This window comes from Anomaloglossus baeobatrachus, chromosome 2 (assembly GCF_048569485.1).
Source record: "Anomaloglossus baeobatrachus isolate aAnoBae1 chromosome 2, aAnoBae1.hap1, whole genome shotgun sequence".
NCBI classification, from domain to species: Eukaryota; Metazoa; Chordata; class Amphibia; order Anura; family Aromobatidae; genus Anomaloglossus; species Anomaloglossus baeobatrachus.
Window position 1 is genome coordinate 473,001,396 of NC_134354.1, and position 22,412 is coordinate 473,023,807.

Here is a 22,412-nt window from a genome sequence, read left to right on the forward strand (position 1 = left end):
AGTTACTCTTATATCAAAGCGAATTTTCCCATAGGAAATAATTGAAATGCAGACAATTCGTTCCACAACCCAAAAATATTTACAGTATTTATACAAACTTATTACAGTAATACAAAATATTGTACTGTGTTCATATAAAATTGACAGTATACTAATAGAAAATACTGTACAGTAAAAAAAACATGTAAAACAAATTAAACTGCACTTTAGCTTATAATAGAATTGTTGGTGTGCCGGAGATACAAGCAATGTGCTGTACTGGTTAGCCAAAAGAGAGTACAATACTTTATCCTCAATTGCAAATTGATAGAAATGTTATTTAGTATATACTGTGCTGTGCAATGGTATACTGGTATACAGTAAACAGTACATATGTACAGAAAGTTACCACCAGAGTGGGTCAGAACGCCGTAAAAGGACGGAACCGGAAGTGTACACGGTGGGAATTTGCGCTTATTGCAAAGCATTGTTCTTAAACCAAGTTACAAATTTGTAAAAGCTTTGCTTGTCTTGCAAAACGCTCTCAAACCAAGTTACTCTTAATCCAAGGTTCTACTGTATAATGATAGTTTTTAAAGGGCACCATCTCTGAAGGTGATGCAGAGATGCACTCTGGGTGTGAATTCTCATCACTGCAACTATGCTACATAAAGACAAAAGGGATGGGAATGACGTTAATTTGAGATGTCTTATAAGGTACATAGATGTTAATGTTTTTGTGGTTTTTCCTGCATCTCATCAATACAATAATCATTCCTGTATGGTCAGCAGTCCAATGACTGTTAATAACAACTCCCAGTATCTTCTTACCATTGTTAAAGGCATAATAGGAGGTGTAGGTTCATATAATACAATTGTACATAGAGCTGACCTGACATTGCAATTGATCGCTGTACTGACGGTGGTTTTGGCTCTGCATTCATGTACGAACTGTGGTTTTGGCTCTGCATTCTTGTACTGACGGTGGTTCTGGCTCTGCATTCTTGTACTGACGGTGGTTCTGGCTCTTCGTTCATGTACTAATAGTGGTTCTAATCTTGCACGTATGTAGCACTCCAAAACCTTCATAGCTATGTTAAAATGTAACAATACTCAAAACTTAGTTTGGAAATTATGACTAGGTTTGTTGAAATTCTGCTCCAAATACGAAGTGCAAGAGAGTGCATGTTCACACTTATAATTTTTTAGAGCAGAATCTCCACAAATCCTCCTCAAATACTTGTTCTGGTGATGTATAAATGTGCGGATGGTGGTCCTGGTGATTTTGTTCTCATTTATGTATCAGTTTTGAAACCTTGAGATTGGTTCAGTATGGCAATGCGGCCCTTGGACTAAAAGATGTTGTGCACCTCCTGCCTTAAAGCAGATCTGCAGGTGTCAGGGTTTTATTGTCACAGCCGCTGCAGAACCACAGATTGTTTCCCTCCTGTACTGCACAAAATGTTGTTTTCTAGTACAATGGGGTAATTTACCTGTCTTTTCTACTTACACAGGAACGGTTTGTGCAAGAGTAAGCGATACTGTAAAGAAGTATCTGAGCTCAAGAATGACTTGCATGATATGATGGAACGACTGCTGCAAAGAGCCAGCAAACAAAGCGACTCTTCCGTAGCCTTGTATTGTTTCAGGTAAGATGAGGACGCTATTTGCCAGTACGCTGTTTCTGCCGTCAGAGATTGATATAGATGATACTGGGTGATAAAATGGAGTGCAGCTTGTGATGGGTGCCGTACATTAGATTCAATACTAATGGATCATTTATTTCCTTAACAGCGCATCACTGTACCTATTCAAGGTATTGAAAGGTGCTAGTACCGAGCAACCAGAGGTGGTAAAGAAGAAGGGCAAGAAGACAGAGCCATCTCCTCAGGTACTAGTGACCTTATGCAAATTTGGTGCAATCAATGTGAAGCGTCACTGTGCTAGTTTATTAAAGGAACAGTAAACCGAAAGTCCACCGCTTGTGATATTTGCAGAATTGTTCACGTAGATGTGAAATATAGATGCCCCCTCTGTTTTAGTTTGCTTCATTTTTTGCGTGATCCTCTATAAAATCTAAAGAGTAGAAGGCGGAAATTTCCTGATCAGTTCCATTTTTGGTAAGCTGAATTTATCCCCTTTTATAGTAAAAGGGAGGGACTTTGCTGACATATGATGTACATTTACGTCATCTGCTGGCTCCCTGACTACTTTGATGCGGCTCTCAATACAATGCCGTATATTTCCCGGTATAAGGTTTCTTGTGATATTCAGTCATCATCTGCCTCTATGGCCATGTGCACACGTGATTTTTCTTGCATTTTTGTTGCATTTTAAACTGCACCGTGTCAATGACAAAAATGCATGCGTTGTGCTTCTTCAGCAAAGTCTAAGAAGTCAGAATTTCCATGCACACGTTGCTTTTTTTCGGCAGCATTTTGTTTGACAAATATTTGTCAAAATCGCTGCCTAAAAAAAGCAGTATGTCACTTGTTCATTGAATTTAGTGAACATTTTCCACCCATTGAAATGAATGAGGTATGTCAAAACGCAACCAAAATGTTTAGCTGTGCGTTTAAACTGCCTTTTGATTGCGTTTTGGATGTATTTTTTGTCAGCAACTTTTCTCAATTTTCGCGCTCGCTCTTTCTTTCTTTCTGTCTCTCTCTCTCTCTCTCTCTCTCTCTCTGCCTCTCCCCCTCTCTCCCCACATCATTTTTTTTTTTTTTTTTTAAATCTTAAAAAAAAAAAAGTGTGGGATCCCCTCTATTTTTTATAACCAGCGAAGATACAGCAGACAGCTGAGGATTGCAGCCCGCAGCTGCTGTTCCTGTGCTGGATATGCAAAATGGAAGGGGGATCCCACATCATTTGTTTACAAAAAAAAACCCCAGCTGTCCAAGCTAGCTATCCCTCTATCAAGCTATTCTGTTCTTTCTATCTATTCTATATGTTCTTGCTATCAATTATCCTATCCTATCATATTTTATTTCTCCTTTAATAAAACGCATGATTTTTTTACCTTTTTTTTTTTTTAAACGCAGTGTTTACAGTTGTCACGTCTGCCAGAGGGTGCTTTTTTTTTTTTTGTCAAATCAAGATTTCAGCGTGTGGACATACCATAACGGCTGAGCATGAAGCTGAACTCTGCTTATAGCTGTTAACCTGTTAAAGAGAATTTCTTTGTCGCTCTATTGGGAGACCCAGACAATTGGGTGTATAGCTTCTGCCTCCGGAGGCCGCACAAAGTATTACACTCAAAAGTGTTAAGCCCCTCCCCTTCTGCCTATACACCCCCCGTGCTCTCACGGGCTCCTCAGTTTTTTGCTTTGTGCGAAGGAGGTCAGACACGCACAGCACAGCTCCACAATTTAGTCAGCAGCAGCTGCTGACTATGTCGGTTGGAAGAAAAGTGGGCCCATATAGGGCCCCCAGCATGCTCCCTTCTCACCCCACTCTTGTCGGCGGTGTTGTTAAGGTTGAGGTATCCGTTGCGGGTACGGAGGCTGGAGCCCACATGCTGTTTTCCTTCCCCATCCCCCTCAGGGCTCTGGGTGAAGTGGGATCCTATCGGTCTCCAGGCACTGAGACCGTGCTTCATCCACAACTCCTGTGGAGCCTGCTGGATAGGAGCCGGGTACCGTTCAGGGACATGGCCCTGCTACGTGAAGGTACTCTGTATCCCTGTGGGGACCACGCACGGCAACACCTCAGCTTTGCTGGGTGTGCTAGTGCACCCGGAACCGCGGCACTGACCGGGTTAAACTGTGCCATTACACACTCAGCGTCGCTGAGTGTGTTTATATGTAGGGGCTACCGCGCTAACCGCCGCTGCCATGGGAAACTGCGGCGCGGCTGGGACTTGTAGTTCGCCGGGGACTTCGGCGTCGGCCGCGCTTTTACGGCGGCCACGCTTATACTCGAGTCCCCGGCTTGCTTGCGGCCTAGTTTCCCTTTCTCCCGCCCTCAGCCCTGACAGGCAGGGGAAGGGCGGGACGCTGCACGGAACGAGCAGCACTGAGGGCTGGAGTATGATTTCCATACTCCACCCCCCTCACTGTGCACAGTGTGAGCACCTCGGCCACGGCTCCCTCCTCTCGTCAGGACGCCGCAGCCATTTCCTGTCAGCTCCTACGACGCTGCAGAGAGGGACAAACCCTGGGAGACCCAGACACGGTCTCTGGTGGCCTCATAACCGCTTTAGGCGGATGGTAAGCAGCACCTGTGGTGCTAGCCCCATGGTGCTGTAGTGTATTGATACATTATTTGTTTATAGTATATATTTTACACTGTATGAGCACAGTTCATTCTGGCTATATACCCTATTGTGTTACTCAGGGCGCCCACAAAAGGCAGGGGTGCCAAAACACAGGCTTATTATGCTGCCTGCGTCGCTTGTACGACCCAGCTGCCGGCAGGTTCCATTGACCCTCATTGTGTGCATTGTTGGGCCCCTGTGACAATTCTTCAGTCAGGGCCCCTGCTAAGAGGGGCCCAGGGGGAGCCACCTGTTGACACTGTCCTAGTGACGGGGACGGAGTTTGCAAAACTCTCTGAGACTATGGCTAAGATACTAGAAGCCTTGCAGTCCAGGCCGGTATCTCAACAAAGGGACTCTGTTGAATCATTGTCCCCTGGCCCCCCTCAGTTGGACCAAGTCCTCCTGGGGTATCTCATACATCCCAGGCTGAGGGTTCTGACTTAGACCCCAGCCCCAGACCAACTAAGTGGGCTCGCTTAGAATTTCCCTCGACATCATATTGTTCAGGGTCTCAGCGGGGGGAATCTCTGGTTGATGATGCGCAGCTGATCAGGATTCTGATCCTGAGGGCGCTCTCAATCTTAATACTCCAGACGGGGACGCCATAGTGAACGTTCTTATTGCGTCCATCGATCAAATGCTGGATATTTCTCCCTCAGTTCCTCCGGCGGAGGAGTCAGCTTCTCATACACAGAGTATGTTTCTAGACCACTCTGATTTCAGAGAGGCACTCCAGAATCATCATGCTTGTCCAGATAAGCGTTTTTCTAAGCGCCTTAAGGATACACGTTATCCTTTTTCCCCTGACGTGGTTAAAGGTTGGACTCAGTGTCCCATAGTGGATCCTCCAATCTCCAGACTGGCGGCTAGATCCATACTTGCAGTGGAAGAGGGGGCCTCGCTCAAAGATGCCAATGACAGGCAGATGGAGCTCTGGTTGAAATCCATCTATGAAGCTATCGGAGCTTCTTTTGCCCCAGCATTCGCAGCCGTATGGGCGCTACAAGCTATCTCAGCAGGTCAAGCGCAAATTGAAGCAGCCACATGCACGGCCGCACCACAAGTGGCATCCATTACCACACAGAATTCGGCAATTGCGTCTTACGCTATTATTGCTGTCCTGGACTCTGCGAGCCGTACGGCGGTCGCGGCCGCCAATTCGGTGGTACTCCGCAGGGCCTTGTGGCTACGGGAATGGAAGGCAGATTCTGTTTCCAAAAAAGCGCTTAACCAGTTTGCCAATTTATGGCGACAGGCTGTTTGGCGAGCGTCTGGATGAAACATCAACCAATCCAAGGGAGAGGATACATCCTTACCCCAGCCCAAACAGAACATACCCCAACAGAGGAGAGGGCAGTCGAGGTTTCGGTCCTTTCAGGGCGCGGGCAGGTCCCAATTCTCCTCGTCCAAAAGGTCTCAGAAAGGACAAAGGAACTCTGATGCATGGCGGTCTAAGTCACGTCCTTAAAAGGCCACCGGAGGCGCCGCTAACAAAGCGGCTTCCTCATGACTTTCGACCTCCTCTAGTAGCATCCTCGGTCGGTGGCAGGCTCTCCCGCTTTTGCGACACCTGGCTGCCACAAATAAAAGACCGCTGGGTGAGAGACATTCTGTCTCACGGTTACAAGATAGAGTTCACCTCTCGTCCCCCGACTCGATTCTTCAGGTCATCCCCGCCTCCCTAGCGAGCCGAGGCTCTTCTGCAGGCGCTGCGCACTCTGAAGGCAGAAGGAGTGGTGATCCCGGTTCCTCTTCAGTAACTGAGCCACGGTTTTTACTCCAACTTGTTTGTGGTCCCAAAGGAGGATGGGTCTTTCCGCCCGGTCCTGGACCTGAAACTGCTCAACAAACATGTAAAAACCAGACGGTTCAGGATGGAATCCCTCCGCTCCGTCATCTCCTCAATGTCCCAAGGAGATTTCCTTGCATCGATCGATAGCAAAGATGCTTATCTCCACGTACCGATTGCTCCAGAGCACCAGCGCTTCGCCATAGGAAACGAACACTTGCAATTCGTGGCACTGCCGTTCAGCTTGGCAACAGCCCCACGGGTTTTTACCAAGGTTATGGCTACTGTAGTAGCGCTCCTACACTCGCAGGGTCACTCGGTGATCCAGTACTTGGATGCTGATCAAGGCACCCTCTCAAGAGGCATGCCAACGCAGTCTCGACGCTTCCCTGAAGACTCTCCAGGGTTTCGGGTGGATCATCAATTTTCCAAAGTCAAATCTGACACCGGCCCACTCGCTGACATATCTTGGTATGGAGTTTCATACCCTCTCAGCGATAGTGAAGCTTCCGCTGTTCAAGCAGTAGTCACTTCAGAAAGGGGTACAATCTCTCCTTCAAGGCCAGTCACACCCCTTGAGGCGCCTCATGCACTTCCTGGGGAAGATGGTGGCAGCAATGGAGGCAGTCCCTTTCGCGCAGTTTCACCTGCGTCCTCTTCAATGGGACATCCTACGCAAATGGGACAGGAAGACGACGTCCCTCGACAGGACCGTCTCCCTCTCTCAGGCGACCAGAGCTTCCCTTCGGTGGTGGCTTCTTCCCACTTCATTATCGAAGGGGAAATCCTTCCTTCCCCCATCCTGGGAAGTAGTCACGACGGACGCGAGTCTGTCAGGGTGGGGAGCGGTTTTTCTCCACCACAGGGCTCAGGGTACGTGGACCCAGCAAGAGTCCTCGCTTCAGATCAATGTTCTGGAAATAAGGGCAGTGTATCTTGCCCAGAAAGCGTTCCAGCAGTGGCTGGAGGGCAAGCAGATCCGAATTCAGTCGGACAATTCCACAGCGGTGGCATACAGCAACCACCAAGGCGGCACACGCAGCCGGCAAGCCTTCCAGGAAGTCCGGCGGATTTTGATGTGGGTGGAAGCCACGGCATCCGCCATATCCGCAGTTCACATCCCAGGCGTGGAAAACTGGGAAGCAGATTATCTCAGTTGCCAGGGCATGGACGCAGGGGAATGGTCCCTTCACCCGGACGTGTTTCAGGAGATCTGTTGCTGCTGGGGGGTGCCGGACGTCGACCTCATGGCGTCCCGGCACAACAACAAGATACCAATGTTCATGGCACGGTCTCAAGATCCCAGAGCTCTGGCGGCAGACGCCTTAGTTCAGGATTGGTCGCAGTTTCAGCTCCCTTATGTGTTTCCTCAGCTGGCACTGTTGCCCAGAGTGTTACACAAGATCAGGATCGACTGCCGCCGCGCCATCCTCGTCGCTCCAGACTGGCCAAGGAGGTCGTGGTACCCGGATCTGTGGCATCTCACGGTCGGCCAACCGTGGACACTACCAGACCGAACAGACTTGCTATCTCGAGGGCCGTTTTTCCATCTGAATTCTGCGGCCCTCAACCTGACTGGGTGGCCATTGAGTCCTGGACCCTAGCGTCTTCAGGGTTATCTCAAGACGTCATTGCCACTATGAGACAGGCTAGGAAACCAACGTCCGCCAAGATCTTTCACAGGACGTGAAAAAATTTTTTCTGTCATGGTGCTCCGTTCAGGGTTTTTCTCCCTGGCCATTTGCATTACCTACTTTTCTGTCCTTCCTTCAATCTGAACTGGAAAAGGGTTTGTCGCTCGGCTCCCTTAAGGGACAAGTCTCAGCGCCCTCTGTGTTTTTCCAGAAGCGCCTAGCCAGACTTCCACAGGTACGCACGTTCCTGCAGGGGGTTTGTCACATCGTTCCACCTTACAAGCGGCCGTTAGAACCCTGGGATCTAAACAGGGTTCTGATGGTTCTTCAGAAACCACCATTCGAGCCAATGAGAGATATTTCCCTCTCACGACTTTCGCAGAAAGTGGTTTTTCTTGTAGCAGTCACTTCTCTTCGGAGAGTGTCTGAGCTAGCAGCATTATCGTGCAAAGCCCCTTTCCTGGTGTTCACCAGGACAAGGTGGTTCTACGTCCGGTTCCGGATTTTCTCCCTAAGGTGGTATCCCCCTTTCATCTCAATCAGGATATCTCCTTACCTTCTTTTTGTCCTCATCCAGTTCACCAATGTGAAAAGGATTTGCACTTGTTAGATTTGGTGAGAGCACTCAGACTCTACATTTCTCGTACGGCGCCCCTGCGCCGCTCGGATGCACTCTTTGTCCTTGTCGCTGGCCAGCGTAAAGGGTCACAGGCTTCCAAATCAACCCTGGTTCGGTGGATCAAGGAGCCAATTATCGAAGCTTACCGTTCGGCTGGGCTTCCGGTTCCCTCAGGGCTGAAGGCCCACTCTACCAGAGCCGTGGGCGCGTCCTGGGCTTTGAGGCACCAGGCTACGGCTCAGCAGGTGTGTCAGGCGGCTACCTGGTCGAGCCTGCACACTTTCACGAAGCACTATCAGGTGCATACCTATGCTTCGGCGGATGCCAGCCTAGGTAGACGAGTCCTTCAGGCGGCGGTTGCCCACCTGTAGGAAAGGGCCGTTTTACGGCTCTCTTACGAGGTATTAATTTACCCACCCAGGGACTGCTTTTGGACGTCCCAATTGTCTGGGTCTCCCAATAGAGCGACAAAGAAGAAGGGAATTTTGTTTACTTACCGTAAATTCCTTTTCTTCTAGCTCTAATTGGGAGACCCAGCACCCGCCCTGTTTTTTTGTGTACACATGTTGTTCATGTTGAATGGTTTCAGTTCTCCGATATTCCTTCGGATTGAAGTTACTTTAAACCAGTTTATAATTCTTTTTCCTCCTTCTTGCTTTTGCACCAAAACTGAGGAGCCCGTGAGAGCACGGGGGGTGTATAGGCAGAAGGGGAGGGGCTTAACACTTTTGAGTGTAATACTTTGTGCGGCCTCCGGAGGCAGAAGCTATACACCCAATTGTCTGGGTCTCCCAATTAGAGCTAGAAGAAAAGGAATTTACGGTAAGTAAACAAAATTCCCTTCTTGTCAGCAAATTTTTGTTAAGTAAAGACATGGCTGTAATGGTGTCGTAATAGTGATTAAATTGATACGTTTGGTGAAGAAATCAGATCTGTGGTTCTTCTTTAATCGCCATTTGATATTTTATGCTAAATAGTTTTCAGTGCACAGAATTTCTCCTCAGCATGTGATTTCCCAGGTCTCTTGCCTGCCTTCAGCCTTTGAATGATAGGTGACTGCTGTCAGGGGGCAGATCATTCGAAGACTGGAGGCTGGGAGAGGAACTGGGGAATCAAAGACAGGGAGGTGAAGACCTAATTAGTAGAAAACTACAAATGCTGATTACAGAAGAACCACAAGGTGGATTCCTTCACCAAAGGTATTAATGTAATAATTTTTACAGCGCAATTACAGCCATGTTTTTACTTTACAAATCAAAGTTACATAGGTTGAAAAAGACCTAGGCTCATCAAGTTAACCTTCCACAGTCTGACTGCTCTAACTCTAAAGAACCCTTTCCTATTTAGGTGCCAGAATCGCCTTTCTTCATACCACAGTGCGTGCCCCCTGGTCCTTTTAATATTCACTTTGGAAGGGATAAGTCATGTGCCAGTCCACTGTATTGACCCACACATGTATTTATACATATGTATGTGATCTACTCTGAGACATCTTTTTTTCTAAGCTAAACAAGCCCAATTTTTCTAACCTGTCATCATATGGGAGGACTTCCATTTTTTGTAATAATCTTCTTGCCCACCTTTGAACTGACTCCAATTTCTGAATATTATATTTAAACTGTGGAGTCTAAAACTGGATCCTGTATTCCAGATGTGGCCTTACAAGTGATTTATAGAGGAGTAACAATACGTTGGCATAACAGGATCTAATCTTTTTATACACCCTAAAATCTTGTTTGCTTTTGCAGCTGCTACTTGACATTGAGTGCTACTGCTCAGCCTATTTGTAATCAGAATACCCAAGTCCTTCTCCTGTTCTGTAGTCCTAACTTTACTGCCTTTTAATGTATATGCAGTTATAGGATTACTCAGTCTTAGATAGATACATTACTCTACATTCATCAATATTAAATCTCATTCACCAAGTATTTGCCCTTTTAGACACCTTATCCAGACTGTTTCGGATATTGTACTATCAAGGATATTTTTTAATATCCATCATAGTTTGGTATCGTGAGGAAAGACACTTTAGTCTGAATCCCATCCACAAGGTCATTTAATAAAGAAGTTAAAGAATCTATCCCCATTGCTGACTTCCATTTAAAGAAATGTACCACTTACGACAATTTTGTTTCCCATCTTTTATTCAATTCCTTATCCATCTGCATATAGTTTCCCCTAGTCCGTGATTCTGGAACGGTGCCACAGTATCAAATGCCTTTACAAGGTCCAGATAAATTACATCAGGTGCATTACCAATACTCAGATTTGCACTTACCTCCTCATAGAACCCCAACATGTTGGTTAGACACGACTTATCTTTCATGAATCCATGATTGTTGACAGTTATTATATTATTCTCTGTAATATACTTTTGCATGTCATCTTTCAAAATGCCCTCAGAAAGCTTTGCACACCACTGATGTCAGACTTACCTAATGGCAGTTGCCTAGATCCTCCCTCTTAACTTTCTTTAAATATCGGAACCACGTCAGCCAGTCTCCAATCCTTAGGCACAAACCATGTTACAAGAGAGTCTAAAAAAATTAGATTTAAGGGTCTGTCAATTATGGAGCCTAATTCCCTCCATATCCGTGGATGAGTGCCATCTAGCCCAAGTGATTTGTCAATGTTTAATTTGCTTAGACGTAGGCATACTGTTTCTTGTTTAACATTAGTTATATCAAGTGGTGAACTTTGATTTTTGCCTTGTTGAAAGAACCCTTGAACACTCAGTTCCTTGGTGAACACTGATGAAAAGTGACTGTTTAATATCTCAGCCTTTTCTTCACCCTCTATAATTATCCTATTATCTTTTAACCTTTCACCCCCGGGCGATTTTAGTTTTTCCCCCCTTCTTTCAAGAGCCATAACATATATTTATTTTTTCTTTGTCGCTCCATTGGGAGACCCAGACAATTGGGTGTATAGCTTCTGCCTCCGGAGGCCACACAAAGTATTACACTTTAAAAAGTGTAACCCCGCCCCTCTGCCTATACACCCTCCCGTGGATCACGGGCTCCTCAGTTTTATGCTTTGTGTGGAAGGAGGCACACATCCACTCATGCTTCTCATACTAGTTATGTCGGTTGGAAGAAAAGAGGGCCCCCACGGGGCCCCCGGCATGTTCCCTTCTCACCCCACTATGTCGGCGGTGTTGTTAAGGTTGAGGTACCCATTGCGGGTACAAAGGCCGGAGCCTCATGCCGTCTCCTTCACCATCCCTTAGCGGCTCTGGGAGAAGTGGGATCCTGAACGGTCATCCAGTTGCTGGGACCGTGCTCCCTCCGCAGCCCCTGTGGGAATCTGCCGGACCGGAGTATATTCTACCTCAGGGACCGGGCCATGCAACTCTAAGGTACTCTGTGTCCCCATTGGGGAATGTGCAGGAGCGCACCTTCTTCCCGGACGCTGCGGCAGCTGCTGGATTGTGAAGACTGGCGGACTTCCACGCCGACCGTGCCTGCTTGTCGGGCGCGGTCTCAAATTTAGTCCCCGGCTTCATCGCGGCCTAGTCGCAAAAATCCCGGGCCTGCCTGTCAGGGGTAAGGGCGGGACTGCCGACCTGACGTCGGATGTGAGGGCTGGAGCATCCTGCATGTTTCCTCCCCCCTCACTGATCACTGTGGGGACCCCAGATTCCCGCACTTTCCTGGCGCCGCCCACGGCTCCACTCCTCCCCTGAGATCTCCGGCAGCCATTTTTTGGGCATTCTGCCAGTGGAGGATTCTCAGGAACAGCTCTCACAGCTCCAGGGGACCTAAAGCTGGGAATCTGGAGGCACACACTCCGCTTGTTAGCGGTCGGTAAGCCACACTGGTCACCCGGTGCTGGTCCCCCCTAGGGTGCCGGAATAGATACGTATTTATATATATATTTCTGTTCGGTCGGGCTGTATACCCTGTTTTTGCCCATATACCCTTAGTGATCATTCTCCTAGGAGACAACAGCATGTCGTCCACAAGGAGCAAAGCTGTTAAGGCACAGGGTTTTTTTGCGGCCTGTACCTCTTGTGGGGATATGTTACCTGTGGGTTCTACTTACCCTCACTGTGAGCAATGCTCGACCCCCTGTTTCACTTGCTCAGCCGGAGCCTCGGTCACTAGTGGACCCCTCGGCTCATGTAGACCCCCCTGCTCCCCCTGTCCAGGTGCCAGGGACAGAGTTCTCCTCTTTTGCTGAGAAACTCTCTGAGTCACTTTCACAATCCATGGCTCAGTCTATGGACAAATGATCTGCCAAGCTGCTAGAAGCTTTGCAGTCCAGACCGGTCCTTACACAGGCCCCGGCCCCTGTTGGATCGTCACCTCCAGGCCCCTCTCGGTCCGAGCCGCAGCGCGCTCCCAGGTTGGGCCCTAGGTCCCACGCGCAGGACTCCTGCCAGGACCACAGTCCTAGTCGGGCTAAGCGGGCTCGCTGGGAATCTTCCCCGACTTCTTCACGCTGCTTGGGTTCCCAGCTCGAGGACTCTCTGGAGGACGAGGCGGACGTCGCAGCTCAGGGTTCTGACCCTGACGTCGCCCTTAACCTTGATACACCTGAGGGGGACGCATTAGTGAATGAGCTTATCTCGTCCATCAACCAGGTGTTGGATCTCTCTCCCCCGCCTCCTACTGTGGAGGAGTTGGCGTCTCAGCAGGAGAAACACCAGTTTCGGTTCCCCAAACGTACACGTAGTGCGTTCTTCGATCACTCTAACTTCAGAGACGCTGTCCAGAAGCCCAAAGCGGTTCCGGACAAGCGCTTTACTAAGCGCCTCTCTGACACGCGTTACCCCTTTCCCGCTGAAGTCGTTAAGGGGTGGGCTCAATGTCCCAAGGTGGATCCTCCAGTCTCTAGATTGGCGGCTAGATCTGTAGTATCGGTAGCAGATGGCTCATCGCTAAAGGATGCCACCGACAGGCAGATAGAGCTCCTGGTGAAGTCCATCTATGAGGCCACGGGCGCGTCTTTTGCCCCGGCCTTTGCAGCCGTGTGGGCACTCCAAGCTATCTCGGCTTGTCTGACTGAGATTAATGCTGTCACACGTAATTCTGCTCCGCAAGTTGCGTCTTTGACTTCTCAAGCATCAGCTTTTTCTTCCTACGCCATGAACGCAGTCCTAGACTCGGCTAGCCGTACAGCTGTGGCATCCGCTAACTCTGTGGCAGTCCGCAGGGCCATGTGGCTGCGCGAATGGAAGGCAGACTCGGCCTCCAAGAGGATCTTAACCGGTTTGCCATTTGCTGGCGAACGCTTGTTTGGCGAACGACTGGATGAGATTATTAAGGAATCCAAGGGAAAGGACTCATCCTTACCCCAGTTCAGACCTAAGAGACCTCAACAACGGAAAATACAATCGAGGTTTCGGTCCTTTCGTCCCTCCGCCAAGCCCCAATCCTCTTCTTCCAGCAGGCAGGAGAAAGGCCAGAGGAACTCCTATGCGTGGCGGTCCAAGTCACGCCCCCAAAAGGCCGCAGGAGGCACTGCCTCCAAGGCGACCTCCTCATGACTCTCGGCATCCCCTAACCGCATCCTTGGGCGGTGGCAGGCTCTCCCGCTTTGGCGACGCCTGGTGGCCACATGTTCAAGACCGATGGGTGAGAGACATTCTGTCTCACGGTTACAGGATAGAGTTCAGCTCCCGTCCTGCGGCTCGTTTCTTCAGAACCTCTCCGCCCCCCGCTCAGGCCGACGCACTTTTTCAGGCGGTGGACGCTCTGAAGACAGAAGGAGTTGTGACCCCCGTTCCCCTTCAGGAACGTGGTCGCGGCTTTTACTCCAACTTGTTCGTGGTGCCAAAAAAGGACGGATCATTCCGACCCGTTCTGGACCTCAAACTGCTCAACAGACACGTGAGAACCAGAAGGTTTCGGATGGAATCTCTCCGCTCGGTCATCGCCTCGATGTCACAAGGAGACTTCCTAGCATCGATCGACATCAAAGATGCTTATCTCCACGTGCCGATCGCACCCGAACATCAACGCTTCTTGCGTTTCGCCATCAGGGACGAACACCTTCAGTTCGTGGCATTGCCTTTCAGCCTGGCGACAGCCCCACGGGTTTTCACCAAAGTCATGGCATCCGTCACGGCGGTCCTACACTCTCAGGGCCACTCGGTGATTCCCTACCTAGACGATCTCCTAGTCAGGGCCCCTTCTCGAGTGGCGTGTCAACACAGCCTTACAGTCGCTCTGACGACTCTCCAGCAGTTCGGGTGGATCATCAACTTTCCAAAATCCAAGTTGACACCGACCAATCACTGACTTACCTCGGGATGGAGTTTCATACACAGTCAGCGGTAGTCAAGCTACCGCGAGACAAGTAGCTTTCTCTGCAGGCAGGGGTGCAATCACTTCTTCGGAGTCAGTCACACCCCTTAAGACGCCTCATGCACTTCCTGGGGAAGATGGTGGCAGCGATGGAGGCAGTGCCGTTCGCGCAATTCCATCTACGGCAGCTCCAATGGGACATTCTCCGCAAATGGGACAGGAGGTCGGCTTCCCTCGACAGGAACGTCTCTCTTTCCCTTGCAACCAAGACGTCACTTCAGTGGTGGCTCCTTCCCAATTCTCTATCGCAGGGAAAATCCTTCCTACCCCTAACCTGGGCTGTGGTCACCACGGACGCGAGCCTGTCAGGGTGGGGAGCGGTTTTTCTCCACCACAGGGCTCAGGGAACCTGGACTCCGATGGAGTCTTCCCTTCAGATCAATGTTCTGGAAATAAGGGCAGTGTATCTAGCCCTATTGGCTTTTCAGCGGTGGCTGGAGGGCAGGCAGATCCGTATCCAGTCGGACAACGCCACTGCCGTCGCATACATCAACCACCAAGGCGGCACTCGCAGTCGTCAAGCCTTCCAGGAAGTCCGGCAGATTCTGCAGTGGGTGGAAGCCACAGCCTCCACCATCTCCGCAGTTCACATCCCGGGCGTAGAAAACTGGGAAGCAGATTTTCTCAGTCGTCAGGGCATGGATGCGGGGGAATGGTCTCTGCACCCAGAAGTGTTCCGAGAGATCTGTCGCCGCTGGGGAACGCCGGACGTCGATCTCATGGCGTTACGGCACAACAACAAAGTCCCGGCATTCATGGCACGGTCTCAGGATCACAGAGCTCTGGCGGCGTACGCGTTAGTTCAGGACTGGTCGCAGTTCCGACTGCCTTGTGTTCCCCCCTCTGGCGATGCTGCCCAGAGTGTTACGCAAGATCAGGTCCGACTGCCGTCGCGCCATTCTCGTCGCTCCAGACTGGCCGAGGCGGGCGTGGTACCCGGATCTGTGGCATCTCACGGTGGGTCAGCCGTGGGCGCTTCCAGACCGCCCAGACTTGCTGTCACAAGGGCCATTTTTCCATCTGAATTCTGTGGCCCTCAACCTGACTGTGTGGCCATTGAGTCCTGGCTTCTAGCGTCTTCAGGGTTATCTCAGGATGTCATTGCCACCATGAGACAGGCCAGGAAGCCAACGTCCGCCAAGATCTATTACAGGTCTTGGCAAATCTTCTTATCCTGGTGCTCTGATAACGGTTTCTCTCCATGGCCGTTTGCCTTACCCACTTTTCTTTCATTCCTCCAATCCGGAATGGACAAGGGTTTGTCACTCGGCTCTCTCAAGGGCCAAGTATCGGCGCTCTCCGTATTTTTTCAAAAGCGTCTAGCCAGGCTTCCGCAGGTCCGCACATTCCTGCAGGGAGTTTGCCACATAGTCCCACCTTACAAGCGTCCGCTGGAGCCCTGGGATCTTAACAGGGTGCTAACGGCTCTTCAGAAACCACCTTTCGAGCCGCTGCGGGAGGTCTCTTTATCACGTCTTTCGCAAAAGGTGGCCTTTCTAGTGGCAATTACATCACTCCGGAGAGTGTCTGAGCTTGCAGCGCTATCATGCAAAGCCCCCTTCCTGGTGTTTTACCAGGATAAGGTGGTTCTGCGTCCGGTTCCGGAATTTCTCCCTAAGGTGGTATCTACTTTTCATCTCAATCAGGATATCTCCTTACCTTCATTTTGCCCTAATCCAATTCACCAATGTGAAAAGGATTTGCACTCTTTGGATCTGGTGAGAGCACTCCGGCTCTACGTGTCTCGCACGGCGCCCCTGCGTCGTTCAGATGCGCTCTTTGTCCTTGTCGCTGGCCAGCGTAAGGGTTCGCAGGCTTCCAAGTCAACCTTGGCTCGGTGGATCAAGGAACAGATTCTCGAAGTCTACCGTTCTTCTAGGCTTCCGCTTCCTTCAGGGCTGAAAGCCCATTCTACCAGAGCCGTGGGTGCGTCCTGGGCATTGCGGCACCGGGCTACGGCTCAGCAGGTGTGTCAGGCAGCTACGTGGTCTAGTCTGCACACTTTCACGAAACACTATCAAGTGCATACCTATGCTTCGGCAGACGCCAGTCTACGTAGGCGAGTCCTTCAGGCGGCGGTTGCCCACCTGTAAGAGGAGGGCCGTTTCGGCTCTTGTTATTGAGGTATTCTTTTACCCACCCAGGGACTGATTTTGAACGTCCCAATTGTCTGGGTCTCCCAATGGAGCGACAAAGAAGAAGGGAATTTTGTTTACTTACCGTAAATTCCTTTTCTTCTAGCTCCTATTGGGAGACCCAGCACCCGCCCCTGTTCCCTTCGGGCTGGTTGTTCTTTTGTGTACACATGTTGTTCATGTTGAATTGTTCTTTTGGTTCATGGTTCAGTTCTCCGAACATCCTTCGGATTGAATTTACCCTATACCAATTCATAAGTCTTCTCCTTCCTGCTTTTCCACCAAAACTGAGGAGCCCGTGATCCACGGGAGGGTGTATAGGCAGAGGGGAGGGGTTACACTTTTTAAAGTGTAATACTTTGTGTGGCCTCCGGAGGCAGAAGCTATACACCCAATTGTCTGGGTCTCCCAATAGGAGCTAGAAGAAAAGGAATTTACGGTAAGTAAACAAAATTCCCTATCCCCTCTCCTGTTCGCTCTTGCCATGGAACCGCTGGTGGTGCGCATTCGGGCGGACCCAGTCTACCGGGGGGTGAGACATAGTAAGGGAGATGAACGGTTATCTTTGTACGCAGACGACTTGTTACTGTTTGCATCTGATCCGGATTCCTCCATTCCTAGAGCCGTGCAATTGATTGATCGATTTGGGGAGTTCTCCGGTCTATCAATAAACTGGTCAAAATCGTACCTTCTCTTTCTGTCTCGGAACAGAGAGGAGCTGGTGCACGACCACGTATGCAGGGTCCCGGTGGTGGATCATTTCAAATATCTCGGAATTATACTGGCGGGACGCCCTGCGGAGATGATAGCGAGAAATATAGCCCCCTTACTTGCGTACTTTGGGGAGAAATTTAATAGATGGAGCCAACTCCCACTATCAGTGGCGGGAAGGATTAACCTCCTTAAAATGATAGTGCAACCAAAGTGTCTCTATATTACCCAACATGTATTTGTACAGATTCCTCGCTCTTTCTTCCGGTCCCTGGAATCTTTAATGATTACCTTTGTCTGGGGTTCGTCCAGATCAAAGGTCCAATTAGCCAAATTACAAAGACCCAAGGATATGGGGGGTATGGCCCTTCCTGATCTTTATATTTACTATCTGGCCGGACAAATGAAATACTTGGGGCCATGGACACTTCCCCGGGTTGGGGGTTCTCCGGAGGGACTCCTGGCAGAGTTCACAGGTGTGGACCTCCTTTGGCCATTACTGATGGATCACAGGAGGGTCCCTGAGGGTCATGTCCTCCCGATACACAAATTGGGGGTCAGGATCTGGAAAGAGGCTAAAGCCGTATTTGGATTTTATGATGTACCAACTGAGACACCCTTATGGGATAACTTGGACCTTCCACATTTTTGTGGGTTGCCGGGGTTTGGTGAATGGAGGAATCGCGGAATAATCTCCCTGGGATCACTGGTCCGGGATGGTGAACTCCGCCCCTTTGCGCAACTGCGGACAGAATTCGACTTGCCGGAATCTCATGGGTTTCAATATATCCAGATTAGGCACGCCTTTCGAGCTCAGTTCTCTGGCCGTGGGGTTAGATTCTCTTCCTTCCCAGTCATTGGAATTATTAGATCACAAGGCCCTGGTGGTCTTATTTCTAAACTTTACTCCTCCCTCATTCGGGCCAAGGCCATGAATAATCCTCTTTCTGTTCGTGAGAGGTGGAGTGCCAGGATCCCTGAAATTGATGATGTAGTGTGGGACGACATTGTCGAATCCCACACTTTGGTCTCTCCTGCTGTTAACAATAGACTGATCCAATTATATATAATACACCAAAGTTATATTACCCCCCAGAGATTGAACAAAATGAAAAAACTGAATAATTCGGTGGGGATGGGCTGTCCGAGATGCGGGAGAGACGGTGCTGATTTCTGGCACATGATATGGGATTGCCGGGTCATTCTCTCCTATTGGAGTGAGATTGTAACGACTCTTTCCGCCATATTTCAAAAAGCTGTTGCTATGTGCCCAGTCCTGTGTCTATTTGGGGTGGTAGATGTACACTCCTGGTCCCAAGATGAGAATCTATTACTAAAGTTCTTTTTCTGGCCCGGAAGGGCATCATACTAAATTGGATGAGCACTCACCCTCCAACTAGAGCCTCTTGGATTGCATTGGTCAATGCTATAATTCCGTCTGAACAATTTGTTTATAAGACAAGAGGCTCTTCAATTAAATTTGACAAAATTTGGGGTAGATGGATGAGGTCACCCTTGACCGGCGGATCTCCTGGTTCTCTTGCTGATAACCTACAATCAGTATTATCGCAGCCAGTAGTGCTCCGGTAGGCAAAGTGGAGACACATGTGATTCATGATACGCTGCCTTGAGTTGGATGTGCCTCGAGAGCTAACACCTTTGCTAAGTTCGATGTTCTATGGATATGCTGAGAGTAAGGGATGCTGATTTGATTGTTGATACTTTATTATCCTGATGACCAACAGGTTTACATGTATTCTGTCTTACTGTACAACTTGCTGATTTATTTTTTAATGTAATGTTTTACTTAACTTTCAATAAAACGAGTTTAAAAAAAAAGTAAACAAAATTCCCTTCTTTTTGTGAATATAGCCATATAAGGGCTTGTTTTTTTGTGGGACAAGTTTGTACTTTTGAATGACAACATTCATTCTTCCCCATATTGTAATGGAAAACAGTGAAATTGCAAAAAAAAAGTGCAATTCCACAACTGTTTTTGGAAAAATAAAAAGTTATGGTTTGGAAGAACAAAAACATAAAAAAACCATGTCAGGAAAGAGTTAGTTGTCCAGATGGTTTCACCTCTTCAGGCCTGAAAAATCTGCTTACAGGAAATTATAGATTTTATGCAGCGACACAGGAGTTGTAGATGAGGAACGGCCTTTGTCTTTTAGGTGAACTGTTCCTTTTGATTTTACTGCACAATTTTTTTTGTAATTCTGCATCTTTGATTTTTTGAGGCTGATATCTCTTTAAGCCTTTGATATTGCCTCATTAATGAATGTCTGGAAAAAGGGAATCATTCAGAGGCTCATCAATTACATTGCAGTATTGTAGTCTGTATTAACAAGAGGAATATTTATTCACCATAAAAGCTTGGCCTTATCAGCCTAATGAAATGTGACTGGAGCACTCTCCTGGCATTGCCTCCCATGATTTAATATTCGCATTTCTGTTCTCTTCCCCAGGCGATCTGTCTTGGCTACTTGGATCTTGAAAGAGTCACTTCCCTCTATAAAGAAGCATTGCAGGGGTTCATGACCAAGAGAAATAGCCCTCTGACCTCAGCAATGTTTGTAGACCTGTTCAATCGGTTTCCAGTGAGTACTTGCAGATTCTGCGTAGAATTACTTTTATGATTTCTATTCACTCTTCACGCGTTGTTCACTGATGAGGAATGTGTAATAAGATTTTTTTAAAAATTCAGATGAAACCTACAAACCTCCACATTGTAATACACCCATTATGGGTGAGTTATATACATTCAGCGTGTTGGTCTCGGATTATGACCTGGCTTGTGATGTCATATAACTCCCCTATAGTGATAAAAACGTCCATAGAGGTAGAGGCTTAAGGATTGGCTATGACCTTCTATTATAGTGCAATATACTTAAATAGGGGAATCTTTCTTTCCTCTAGACCCCTATCTATATGCACTTTATATCAATGGTGCTGCTGCTATGTAGCTTATCTATTATTGATGCACAACAGATATCCCTTTATGTAGTTGTAGTGGACATTATGGGCAGTGTGCAATAGGAAAGTGTTATTTCTTTATCGTTCCTATGGGAGACCCAGACATTGGGTGTATAGCTTCTGCCTCCGGAGGACACACAAAGTACTACACTAAAAAGTGTAGCTCCTCCCTCTGAGCCTATACACCCCCTGGAGAACCAGATCTAGCCAGTTCATTGCTTTGTGTTCAGGAGGCATACATCCACACATGCATTATCATCTGATTTTTCATTTTGGAAAGATTTTGAAGAAAAGCGTGTCCAAGTCTGGACCCCCGGCATGTCCCTTCTCACCCCACTGTGTCGGCGGTGCTGTTAAGGTTGATTACAAGGCTGGAGCCTTACATGCCGCGCTCCTTCACCATCCCTCGGGCTCTGGCTTGAAGTGGGAGCCAGCACGGTTCTCCATGCTTTGCAGGAGACCAGTCTCCATCCGCAGCCCTTCAGGATCCTGCTGGACGGAGCACTCATCCCCAGGGACATGGCCCTGCGTCTCAGCAAGCTAAGTACCTGAGACGTTTATATTCTGGGGGTCCCTGTACTTTATTATGTGGGGAGAGTGTGCTGAGTGAGTTTTCTGACATTTCCGGCCGGTTCTCTGGCTGTCGCCTGAGAACCGCGCCGAGGGTGCCTGCGCGCCGGCCGCACCGCTCAAATTTAGGCCCCGGCTTCGCCGGAGGCCTACTTTCGGTTTCACTGCCCTCGCATGTCATTCATGCAGAGGGACAGTGTGGCTCCGCCCAGCGGCCGTTCTGCACAGGGGAGAGACACTCCTCACTGAGTACATGTCTCCTCCCCTGTAAGTCTCTTTGGCCCTCCAGATCCCGCTCTCAGGGTTGGCCCCGCCCCCTCTCCGGCGCCATTTTATCAGCGTTTTTTCTGCAATCAGCACTGGCTGCAGCATCCCTGCTGAGGTGCTTGGGGGTCCGAGCTTCGGGATCTGGAGGGCACACAACACCACTCCAGCGGTCTGGTAAGCCACACCTCTGGTTGTGGGCCTCTGTATATACTCTCTGGGGGTCACTCTGGCAGAGCCCCCGCTTCAGCAGCATGTCTCACACGAGGAGCAAGGCTCCAAAGCTATATTCAGTATGCACTGCATGTAAGCTCGTGCTGCCTGAACCGAGCACATATCCACATTATGATGCCTGCTCTAACCTGACAATGCCTCAGCCTGGAATCGCCCCCCCAGTGGTCTCTCCGGCTGCTCCGGCTCCTGTGGCTGAACCCCCGGCTTGGGTAGAATCCTTCTCTAGGTCAATCTCCTAGTCTTTTGCCGACTCCATGGGACAGCTGTCCCGGACTTTGCTGACCATGCATCAGCCCCCTTCTCAGGGCGCCTCTGCTGCTAGGGCTCTCTCAGCGGAGCTCACAGAGGATTCTTCATCTGGTCCCAGACCCCGTCCTCCTAAGAGGAGACGCAGGGCTCCCTCTCCTTCCTTGCCCGCGGCTCTGATTCAAGAGCTGACTCGCAGGACGAGGAGGATGCCGTTTCCATGTGCCCCATTGATCTGTCCGAAAGTGACGCAGATGTTTAGTGATTTGATTGCGTCCATTAATTCTGTACTGGACCTCAAACCGCCAGTATCAGAGGAGCAACCCTCTCTGGCAGAAAAGCACCAGTTTACCTTGCCTAAGAGGACAAGGAGTGTGTTCTTTAACCACTCCAGTTTTCAGGCCACTATGACCAAGCCTAGGGCCTGTCCTGACAAACGCTTCCCAAAGCGTGGTTCTGATGACCGTTTTCCCTTTCCACATGAGGTGCTCAAGGAGTGGGCTCATTCACCAAAGGTAGACCCCCCGGTGTCTAGACTCTCAGCCCGGACCGTTGTATCAGTGGCTGATGGAACCTCTCTTAAGGATTCCACTGACCGCCAGGTTGACCTTCTGGCCAAATCTGTATATGAGGCGGCAGGGGCCTCGTTCTCCCCATCTTTTGCAGCAGTGTGGGCTCTCAAA

The 22,412-nt window shown here is 49.2% G+C and overlaps 1 protein-coding gene across 1 annotated transcript in view; it reads left to right on the plus strand.

Annotated features, from left to right (window-relative positions):
* The window catches only part of MYBBP1A (MYB binding protein 1a), a 225,258-nt gene that overhangs the window by 164,851 nt on the left and 37,995 nt on the right, over positions 1 to 22,412 (plus strand). The window contains exons 20-22 of the mRNA XM_075336367.1: positions 1,494 to 1,628; positions 1,774 to 1,870; positions 19,908 to 20,039. Of these exons, the coding sequence (XP_075192482.1) occupies positions 1,494 to 1,628; positions 1,774 to 1,870; positions 19,908 to 20,039 (364 nt within the window). The remainder of the gene's footprint in view (positions 1 to 1,493; positions 1,629 to 1,773; positions 1,871 to 19,907; positions 20,040 to 22,412) is intronic.